Source organism: Gavialis gangeticus, unplaced genomic scaffold, assembly GCF_001723915.1.
Source record: "Gavialis gangeticus isolate Ggan-Ray unplaced genomic scaffold, GavGan_comp1, whole genome shotgun sequence".
Lineage (NCBI taxonomy): Eukaryota > Metazoa > Chordata > Crocodylia > Gavialidae > Gavialis > Gavialis gangeticus.
In genome coordinates, this window is record NW_017729030.1 from 46905064 (window position 1) to 46916902 (window position 11839).

An 11839-nucleotide genomic window follows, 5' to 3' on the forward strand; every position below is an offset into this window, starting at 1 on the left:
CCCCCCCCCCACACACACACACTTATAGGAGGAGACCAGAGATATTTGAATCTTAGAGCTCAATCTCTAAATGACCCAGTCTGGAATTAAATTTAAAAAAAACTTTTTTTCACCCCTTAAGAATGAAAAGGTCATACAAATGGTTTTAATTAGCAATGACACACATTTATAAAATAAGAATGGGAGTCTTTCAAGCAAAGCCTAAGGGAGCTAAGTATCTAATTCCCTGAGGTTATCAATTTTTCAAAGTGCTGTCCAAAGCCAGTCGCAAATCATTTCACATCCCAATTTATCAATGTAGATTTAATACAGTACAAGATTGAACCTATTTCATAATTCTAAATATTTTTCCTTCAAACCTGTTGGCCCATAAGTTGTTGGCTCATTTGGCCAAGCTGGCACAATGGCTGGAAGAGAAGGCACTGTGGGAGGCAAATGCACCTCAGAGAAGACGGGAGAGGCAGCTGGATTTACACATGGTAAGTGTTCTGTTAGTCTCTATAAAATTAAAGAGACAATGGGAAGTTAGTGGAGCTCACTGATGACATTTGGAACAGCAGCCTAAATTCTATCCACAAACAGTTGACAATTTGAGGTACACAGGTGACTGACCCAATAGAGGAACACCTTATAGTAACATTATCTCAAAAGACTACATACAAGAGAGGAGAACCCTTATTTTGCAGCCAGAATTGGTCTTACACGAAGCTCTCCCTCCAAAGTTAAATTAAGGCAGAGGTGCTCAACCCTCCAAGCCCATGGACAAATGCAGCCGGCAGAGCCATGGCATCTAGCCCATACGGCTCCCCACAGGTCAACAAATTTGGAGGTGGAGGAGCAGTGGCAATAATACTGTCACCCCTCCCCCTGCCAAATTCCAAAATTGCACAGCCAGGTCAGAGCCAAAGTAGCCCCATCACATCCTTCACACAGCCAGGCTGAGCATGCACACCACCCTCCCTGCCCCCAGATGCTAGATCAAGACCACCAGCCAGATTTGGCCTATAGACAGACCAGGCACTGGCCATTCAGCCTGCTGGGCAAAAAAGTTAAGCACCACTAGTTTAAGGCATATGAGCATGCCTATGTGAAAAAAAAAAAAAGCTTGCACCAACACTATCCAGGATGTACTCATACTTCTGGTTAAACAAGAAGTCTGTCTCCAGAATCATCAATCTACCAACTTCCATAATCACTAAACTATTTTCCCCGCAATCTCAAAAAAGAAAAGCCATTGTGTCTAAATGAAGCAAAACAGTGCTGATTAGATATTCAGCATATATGAGACTCTGCTAGAATACTAGAAAATCAGAAAACAGCAGCAGCCTTGGAGCTTGTGAGTCTTACCAAAATACACATTTAAACAATACTGCTAATTTCCTAGACAAGGTATGGAATAAAGGTACGGGGAGGGGGGGGAGAAAAAGGTTTAAATATATTCACTTAAAATATTCAGTGTGAATTAACCCCTCACCCACCCACTCAGAGTAGTAAACCTAAAATTAAATTATAAAGTTTTGGGGATGGAAACCATGTATTATTATTTATCATGATGTGCTCTCAATAATAAATTGGGGGATCTGAATGTTACTGGAATACAAATATTTATTAATAATAGATCTTCATTACACATGGCTGTGATGACGAGGATAGATACACTTTGCCTTGGACCTATTTAATGAAAATCCCAGAGGCTAGACAAACTTTTCTTACTTGTTCTGCTGGAGACAGAGATTGTGTCTTTGCTTGTTCTAAAGGAGGTGATGCTTCTGGATATCTGTCATCTCCACCATTCCTCTAGAACAAAGTTAAAAGTAAGGAAGAGTCAGGCCTATTCTGATTTTTTTTTCGTTTTTTGTTTGTTTGTTTGTTTGTTGTTGTTTTTTTTACAAACAAGCATTGAAACTTTTTAAGTACACACGATGGAAAAAGGTGAGCTACCACCATATACCAGTATGTTTATGTAACCTGATGTCTGTGGACAGACCATTGACAGCAGAATTAAAGACAATCAATTCTAGATCTATTCAAGCTACAAGATCAAAAGATGCTAGCATAACAACATACATTACTGGTTGGACAGTAAATCATACAACAAACACATGGTTTGCACTAGCAATGAGACCTGGTATCAGAAGTGCTCTGGTATCCTAGATTGCTACTCATTCCAATTTCAGAACAACCAATAGGTAGAGGATCCAGGAACTGAGAATCAGACATGCCTCAAGTCTTATCTACCAAAAGTTCAAAAGCAGCAGCAACGAATGCAGTTCCCTTTTCCCTTTCAGCTTATTGCTTTATCCCATGGTTTAATGCACTTGCCAGAGAAAGAAAACAACTTAAAAATACAATTGGTTTATTTTAAATTACCTCAGATGAATTTGGCTCAAGCTTCTGATTTAAGCGCATCTGCCTGGATTCGGAGTCTGTAATACCAAAAGACATGATCTAGTCATTGCAGAATTACACCATTCATCACCTTCGCAGCTTCAGCCAATACAAATTTGTCTTTCCAAAGTTAAATCATCCCACACATCATGATCTTCCAGCCTATGTCACTTCAAATCAGTAACACTTCGTAAATCAAGGGCAAGAAGACATGACTAAAATAAAAAGAGCCGACTGGAAAACAAGAATTCTGTTTCATAAAAAATGCTGAAGTTCAGAATTTGTTTTCATTCCATATTGGGCCAAAACTTTTCCAAGTCTCTTTTAAGAGACAAGAGGCATAAAAACACTGATCAGTGAGTACACTGAGAATGTAAACCTTGGTCTCCCACACACCAAGCAAGTCCTCTAGCTATCAAGCTCTACTAGCCATTTTAGGAGGCCTCTTCTCCCTCTCTGGTTTAGGCTAGAACAAGGTAATTTAACAGTGTTAATCTGAAGGCAGGGTAGACATATGCATCTTTATCAGGGGAGGGCAAAATGCAGCCCACGGGCCAGATGTGGCCCACCAGGCCATTCTATCCAGCCCATGGGGCCCCCCCAAAATTTAGAAAATTAATATTTATCTGTCCCTGGCTGCCTGTCACGCAGCCCTTGATGGCTTGCCAAAACTCAGTAAGTGGCCCTCTGCCCAAAATAACTAACTGTCTGCCCCTGATCTTTATAGACTAACTAAACAAGATAGAGCAAGCACAATATTTCGTGAACATGGGTTTACAAAAGCTTGTGGTCTCTATAATCTTAATTATACCAGAACGACATTCTAGACCAGAGAAACTGTCAAAAATAGTTTTAGCAAAACAGATACATTTATAAAAAGATTTACATTTCATCGACTCCGTATTTTCTGACAAAAACAGTATCTTTACATAACAAAAAGGTAAAACAAAGCTTTAATGGTTACAATTTCTGAAGCATTTTAGACAGAAGGTTTAAACTTGACCTAATTCCTAAAGCATTAGTGTATAGAGAAAAATTGTCTTGATATAATCTACCATATGAGAGGCTTTCATGGAAGCCTGCCAGTCCATAACAGAAGTTTGAGGGAAGCCTGTCTAGTCTAGGGTGTGGCCAGGTAACCATTTCTGATCAACCACAAATCCACCTCTCCAGCCATACTTAAGTGATACTCTGTGCTATAAAACCTAATTAACTACTGCACAATGTATTTAAAAAAAAAGCAGGCTATCCATAATCAAATCCCAGAACTGTGACAGGAATCTCAAGATATTAATATGAAAACACAATTGGTTTCTACAGAGAGCTTACATACAAAATTTCAGACGTAACGCAATGAAGGGTGGTAACAAAAAGCAAAGAAGGGCTAGCAAAGGAAGGGACATGTGCAATGCAAATATGCAAAGTCTTATACACATAATGGTGTAGTAAAGTCCATATAGATATATTTGTTGACTCATTCCTTAGGGGCATCACAGCAAAAGGGCCTTGGGGAAGGATGCGAATGAAAAAGAATAAAAGTCAGCTTTATGGAACATATCATGAAAGACATTCCAGCTACGGGATAGGTGGTAGGACTGCAAAACGGCACCATTCAGTTTCGACTTGCATTTCGAGGTTTTGACAGAACAGCCTTTCGTTTCGAATTTTGTTTCAATTCAAAACTGCTGTTCCATTTCGTTTCATCAAAACAGTGATGCTGTTTCGACATTTCGTCCATAGGCTATAATGGGGAAGCTCAAAACAGCCTCTCATCCAGCAGGCAGATGGGGGCCTGCAACCCTGGGGGGGCTGCGGGGGCTGTGCCAGTCCTCCCAGGGTGGTGGGCCCTAATCTGCCTGCCAGATGGGGGAGGGAAGCTGGGTGCTGCCACATGGGACCAGGGAGCTGGGGAAGGGAACTGAGCCCAATCGCTCAGTTCCCCTCCCCAGCCCTAAGATCATGCTGGGAAAGGCAACTCAGCCCTTCCCCAGCACAATCGTAGTGCATCCAGCTAGTAATTCTGTGGAGAAGAAGGGGTGTGGGGGGGCAGATCGAGGCCCCCGCACTAAGGGAGGAAGTGGGGCTAGGGCAGGAGTTACCCAGCCGGGGCGGGGTGCAGGACAGAACGGCTTGTCTGGGGGGTGCAGGGCGACTCCTGCAGCTGTGCACACCATTGGGGGAGTGTCCTCTGGATCTGTGCACAAGGCAAGGGTAGGCTGCCACTGCATGCTCGGGGCTAGGGCTAGCACCAGCCTCTTCCCTATGGGGGCAGGGTGCACTACAGCCACCCCAAAATTTGCCATAGCACCCCATACCCCTCCTCCCAGTGCCACTGCTGCCTGCCCCAAACACAGCCCTAGCCCAGGTCCTTGCCAGGAAGAGGCCAGCACTGACCCTGTCCCCAAACAAGCAGCCCAGCCCACGCAGATCCAGGGGGCTCATGCCCCTCATTTCTCCCCCGGGAGTGTGCGCAGCAGTGGGAATACCCCCCCCCCCCCCAAAATCCTCACCTCCCAGACAAGCTGCTCGTGGCTCCAGGGCCTCAATCTGCCCTCCCCACACCCCAACAGACTTACCAGCCCAATGCTGCTCTCCAAGCTGCCGGGCTGCATATCAGTAAATCTTTATCAGTACATCCCTATAAAATACCCTTCTTCATAGTTAGTGTCACATATAAGAAGGAACCCAAACGTGAAGTAACAAAGATGAAAGCTGGGGACATATTCAAAGTTTAAATATGAGACTGCCAGAACCAAAAGAGAAGACTGGCAGCTGCATTTACCAAAAACTTGCCACCACAAGATTAATTCCATCCCCAAAAAGCAGAGCTTAGTTCCCCCATTCTCTCTCCAAGAAATACCTAGCAGATGTATGAACAGGCAGAGGAAACAGAAAAATACCTCTTATAGCCTCCTTTCTGGCACTTTTTAAATAAAAAAAAAAAAAAAATCTCTTTTGCAATTCTCCCTCATAAATATTTACCCCCCAACTTTCTGCACCCCCTTACTCCTATTAGTTAAAAAATTCTTTTACACTAAAAGCTTTTACCCTTTTTTTGTCTTAGAAGACTCCATAACAGCAAATTTCTTTAACTTTTCTGTATTGTCAGCTATTGCAATACTGACCTAATACTAATTTCAGTAGGATTCAGCACCTAATCACTCCTGTAGTCCCAGACAGGCTAGCTTTCAGCATTTACGTCCTGTTGTGTGCCCTCCTAGATAGTATGAAAGTTTTACAAGAGGTATCTAGCTCATAGCTATATCTATCTATAAACCAGGAAAACATACACCCCCCCATGTCCAAAGCACAAAACACAATGTATCTGACTCAGTCTCTAATGTCAAAATTACCCTTATTATACTTACTTGGGTATATAAATTACTGTTTAGGCACCTTGCCAACTTCGAAAATCCCACCCTGGTTGACTCAAAGTATATGGGGTGTTTGTTTCCTTGGTTGTTTAAAATGATACATAAAAATTTCATTTTTACTGCTACCTTTATCCTTCCGCTCTTCTACATCTGATCCCCACTTGCTGTTTCTTCCCTCACTGACAACTGGGAACTTTTTCTGGTTGAAAGTATCAGCAGTCTGTGTAGCAGACTGATTCTGAAGAGATGGGAAAAAGCAAAAAAAAATTCAGATTTATATAAAGTACCGGTCATAAGAATTTATAGAACACCATTTCCTCACATAACCTTGTTATGTTTTTATGAAAGAAGTCTGTCATCAGCAAAAGGCAGAGAAAAGCAGCAGCTTTAGTATTCCAAATATGCTAGGCAGGTAATGAACTTAGGTAGGCTGAACTTTAAGGATGGACCAGAGGATCTCATGTCGGAATGAAGAGCTTGTATAATTAGTCCACATGAACGAATCCTGAGGCTTTGTTCTACTTTTAAAATTAGGATTTTCCACTCCAAAAACGTCATGCTCCTCTATTATGTGACCAGTGACATTACAGAACTAGCCATGAAGTCGAGAAACAGTGACTGCCTCCAGTCTAATCCTTCCCTAGGAAGTTCCAGAAGGTGGTCTTAAGTCCTGATTCTTCTCTCACTTACATGAATGTAAGGGAAGATTAACACCACTAAAGTGCTTAAAGTAGAACAAAATCAGACCCCCTTGTTTAGAAAGTAAGTCATCTCCACAAAGACATGCAAGATCTCTCTCAAGCACCAGTCTCCTAACCATGATACATCTGTTGATACTTCAGTCCAAATACGTCCCTTACAGGCAACCCCTGCTTAGCGCTCTTAATTGGTTCCTGAAAAACTGAGCGTTAAGCGAAACCGAAAGTATATGATGACCCATGATGGTGACCACAGTTGTTTTTAATGACCCATGATGTTGACCATGAGCATTATAACGAAACTCACTGAGTGCTAAGGTAAATCAGGTATCAATTTAAAATGAGCAATATAGCGCTAAGTGAAACAGCATTACGCAGGGGCTGCCTGTATTTCTGTTTTCTGCCTGACTGAAAATAAAAGTCACTTTTCAGAATGATATCCTTTTAAAGAAAGCACCTTATTACCCAGCTTCTTCTCTCAAAAGACACTCACTCTGTATAAATACATACTTTCCAGAACTAACATAAGACAAGCTATGGGAGAAGGTATTGGATACAATTCTGGCTTAGGCATCAATAGAATAGTTTTAAACAAAGGACTAAATTCTGTCTTCAATTAAACTTATACAACTCCACTGAAAATAACTGGGTTGCAAAGGTGTAAACGAGAGCAGAATTCAGCCAGAAGAATTTTCTTTACTGATGACAACAAAGTTAGAGCCCTGCTTGATTTCAAATCCAAACAGTTTTCAAATCAGATGGTTTGACAGTTGGCAGTCTGGAAAGCCACTTTTCAGAAAAGTAACTGTGCTTCAAAGCAAATCCTAACCCTACCTCTACATAACAGAAGACACCAAGCAGAACATTTTCTGTGGCTCAGCTGTATGAGGGAATGACAAAAATTGTATAGGAGGTAGACAGCCTCCCTTCATTCAGACCAGGTAAGATTGAATGCACCGTATATCACAATGCTCATCCGTAATCTGAGTGTGGAAAAACTACAATGCATCTTAATCTAACTACATACATCTACAGAATTATTTTTACTTATTCAGCTTTCTGTAGAAGAGATGTGAAGTAACATCTTTAACTTTTGAAATGTGTAATGAGAGAAGTTCACAAAACCAGGGCTTTAAAACTACCAAAATAATAAATTCACAGATAAGTAGCCATCATTACATGGTTAATAAGCTGTCTTTAAAATAAGCAAGGAAGCATACATACAGATAAAGCAGGAAAAGCCTGCTCATCCCTCTGCTGAATCTCATAAAGTGAACGAGATTCTTCTATAGCCTGTTTTTCTCTACGTTCCTCTGGAGACAGGCCAAAGTAGTTACAATCTCTGCTAGCATAATCCAAGTCTTCAGTTCTCTCACGGTCTGCTTTTCTGTGGAGAAGTGGAAGGAAAAAGAAGAAATGTCTTTTCAAAGAAATCAGTTACCTAGTGCCAGTGTTTAAAACAAGCACTACACCAAAATTAAGAATTTTTGGAGAAATGAGAGCAAAAAAAAAAAAATGTATGGCAGTAGTCATACAGGTCACATGAAGATCACTTCATAGTTGTAAATGATGCCTATCTATATGTATCAGGATTAGCAGGGTAAAAATAAACAAATAAATAAATGCATAGAATAAGAATATTCCATCTACAACATACTCCATTTTAGTAACGTCTGGAAAGACTCTAAGACAGCATTTTGAACCATAGGCATTTGCTCTTTTAAACAAGAAGAGGTGTTCCCTCTCTCTATTTAACATGCTAGTGCACATCCTACTGTTCTAATATAAAAGGAGGGGCATAATTTACTGGGAGAAATAAATAACTACTCATTAAATGCATTTCAAACAAAACACATAACAAAAGCATATTTTGCTCAAGTTAACATTTAATCTGAATTTCAGGACAAGCTCAATAAGTCAAGAAACTTCTGTGCTCTTAAAAACCATGTAATTTAGCTTTCTTAGCTAATTTTCCCATATTGTAATCAAGAACAGTATTCATATCATAAACAAGTATAAGTAGTTGGTTGGTATCCAAGGATGATAGGAATTTTTTTGTGTGAAAGAAAATTAATATTTCAGTTGGCTGAAGTGCTTTGGTTCTTTTTTTAAGTGGCTTTCCCTTTAACAGGCACTTACACAAGATACATTTTTTAAGTGATCAGGCCTCTGAAAGCACTCTACAGCCATGATGTAACACACATGCATGGCTGCAAAGCACTTTTAAGATGGCGCAAAAAATAAACCCTCCTCAAATGAGGTAATAGATGAGGGTACTATAAAGCAGAGTGCATTAGAAGACTTGGGTTCTCTCCAGGGTTTATTTTTTGCACTCTGCAGGTTTCCCTCAGCAGGGGAGGGAAGGGAAGGGAGGAGCTGTCAGCTGGGCTTGGCCTGGCTGGAGCTGGCGGGGAGGGTGAGAGTCCCCTTGCCTTGCGGGCCCCCCCCAGCTACCCTGACTCAGGTATTAAGGGCAGCTAAGCCAGGCCCGCGAGACAAGGGGAGGCTCCCTTTCTCCAACCCCTTGTCTGGACCTCTTGAGAGCAGCAGCTGCCAGCTCAGCTTGGCCTGGCTGGAGCTGGAGTGGAGGGGTGGGACACAAAGGAGCCCTCTCACCTCGTGGGCCTGGCCCAGCTCCCCCCCATTACCCCAGCTGCAGACTGATGAGATAGTGATATAAAGCCCTGAGTGCTGCTCAACATATGAATACTTGCCAGAACAGCAGTCTTAAATCGCCTTCCTCTACAAGCAGGGCAGACTCATGAAAGATACTCCCAGATGCAATGCTACCAAATAGGAAGACAGTAATGGAGTCGTAAGGACTGCAATTTTAAGACTGGTCTAAAGAAAAATATTCTTCAAATAAGTATCAGTTTGCAGTTGCAAGACACCAGTTGGGACACACAAGAAATAGGCTTTCGTGGCTAGTTGGCTACTTATGGCCCACGAGAACTACCAAAGCCCCAGGTAACAGACTGATCCATAGTTTTTACCTTACAGCCTGGGAAGGACTCCGGGAGCCCAGAGTTTTCTGCTCTGTAGAGGTCTGCTGAGACTGTGGCCCAGAATTTGAGAACTGATGCTGTCTGCTTCCCACAGCATGCTGAAGTCGAGGAGGTAGAACTGACTGGGTTTTTATTGGCTTATTTTGATTCTTTGGCCCTCTGCAGTCTGCATCTGACAAAGGCAAAAACACCATGCAAGATTTCTCACAACTACTGGAGACAGAACCACCCGCTTGACGCAGTTTCTGAAACTGAAGAAGGGGAGAAGAGACTCCTACCAGGCTGAACATTCTGACCACAAGTTGAAGGGAACTTCTTTATCTTCTTCCCTGACACAGTGTTCCAGGCCTCCATGGGGGATGCTTGTGGAAGAGGTTTAAGGTTCTTCAGTGACACAGAATGCCTGCAAGGAGTGGAGAGGAGGGTGAAGGGAAGAAAAAAAAAGCAGCAAGAGAGTTCTGTAAAACTGCACTGGGTTTTAGATAATTAGTACCAGATGTTCACTATGACAGATGGATCTTTTTCTGTTTCTGGGAGAATTACGTTAAGTTCTTTGTTCTTCATGTTCTACCCATTGCGTGAACTTAATCATAAAAGGCTGTAAAACAGTAAGAATTTTTTTTTTTTTTAGTCTCAGGCACAGCAGTAAGACTCCAACTTAACCAATTTTCAACAATTTGTTCAAAGTACACAAAAATTAAATTCAAAGACAGTATCTGACAATAAAAATATCCCAAACAGACAATATTCTTTATAAAAAGGAGGGAAAATAGCTTATTAGCTTTTACATAAATAGATATGGGGACATCCTCAGGACAGAGAGGGAAAGCAAAAGGATAGTAAGAATATTTCAATAATCTGATTAGTGACTTTACCTTTTGTCCCTTTTCACTTTAAACAGAAAAAATAAAGAAAAATGTCTGCTCATTAGCACTTGTTAGAGATATATGAACAAAGGTGAAGTACTTATGTTTGATTGGGAAGTGACGGAGCTTTTCCCTCTAAACCTATTAATGATATTACGTAAAGCAGCAAACTCTGTAAATTCACCAGAGCACTGCAACAGATTCACTGATATGGACAAATGTAGCTTTCAGTCACTTCATTTTCTATTTATCTTTTTTTAATCTAGGATGATAGTATGAACTGAAAGTAGCTATTTAAACTACTCAAAGATAAGAAATTCAGCTATATTATAGCTGGTCAAGGTGAACTACAAGTACATGTTATTCCATGTACCTGTTGACACACAAAAGGAATTCTATAACAAAATTTGCAAAGTAAGGTACAATTCTACAGGTTATCAGTTACCCAGAATCTTATCTTTCCTTTCCACACCATGAGCAAAGTGTTTCCTGTCTGGGTGCCTTTTCCCAAACGTTATAGTTGGAGAGAGTTCCCTTAACAACTCTTTTAATCCCTGCCACATGACAGGAATTGTTCTGTGTGAGCAAGCAAAAGAAAATGAGTTCCAGCACCTGCAACCCTATCTATGAGATGGTTCACCAGATTTGAGCGATTAGGTCACTGCGAGATATAATGCAAAGAGATGATTTTTAGTTTGTTCAGTGCACAGCTCTTTCTGCATGAAGTCAGAAAAAGAAAAGAGCTGATCAGCTATTATATTAGAATGGTATTCCCTTTCACAGCACTTTTAACACAGAAAGTTGGAGTTGTAGCATCTAACTACACAAGTACTACCAAATTCTGACAGTACTGTTCTATTTAGGTGTGGCATTTATACAGAAAACATTCCAATTTGAGTTTCTAAAGAATAAAAAAAATACAGTTACTGTAGAATGCCTCCTGTAGTAGTGTGTGGATAGAGCAGAAGAAAGAAAAGGAAATTCACACTTTTGTAACAGATATGTTCAGAGACAGTTTCAGTTGTTCTTGACATGCATCAAGTTCTTTTCTTGATCCAGCGCTTCATAAAAATGGTCAAGCAGATGGTGTTAAACAATGAAGAGGGGCCAGATGCCTTCGTTAAATTCTACATAGCAAATTTATACATGAAAATGTTGACTTACTTTGCTCCAAGCTCTTCCACAAATACAACAACAGGTCCATTCTCAGAGCAAACTTCTTGGATATGGGCATTATAAAGTTTTCCATTGTGATCTAAGCGCACCTGAAAAAGCGTGATACAGAAAATACATTGTACTGCACAGATCATACAAAGAGAAAAAAAAAGACGCTTTAACTCCTTGAACTACCAACAATATAACATAATTCTTTTTGGATGTCTCCCAGGTCATATGGGGAGAAAAAAAATGTCAAAACAAACTTTTAACCCATGCCGTTTTTATTTATTTTTTGTTTTTTTTGTTTGTTTGTTTTGGTTTTTTTTTTTTTTTTTTTTTTTTTTTTTTAA

At 40.7% G+C, this 11839-nt stretch overlaps 1 protein-coding gene across 2 annotated transcripts in view; it reads right to left on the reverse strand.

Moving 5' to 3' along the window:
* OTUD4 (OTU deubiquitinase 4) overlaps positions 1–11839 on the reverse strand; it is a 72936-nt gene that overhangs the window by 10868 nt on the left and 50229 nt on the right. For both annotated transcript variants that reach the window (XM_019522142.1, XM_019522143.1), the window contains exons 10-17: positions 11496–11596; positions 9744–9868; positions 9454–9637; positions 7685–7847; positions 5889–6000; positions 2371–2426; positions 1714–1797; positions 360–498 (exon numbers count right to left, since the gene is read on the reverse strand). In XM_019522142.1, coding sequence (XP_019377687.1) covers positions 360–498; positions 1714–1797; positions 2371–2426; positions 5889–6000; positions 7685–7847; positions 9454–9637; positions 9744–9868; positions 11496–11596 — 964 coding nt within the window. The remainder of the gene's footprint in view (positions 1–359; positions 499–1713; positions 1798–2370; positions 2427–5888; positions 6001–7684; positions 7848–9453; positions 9638–9743; positions 9869–11495; positions 11597–11839) is intronic.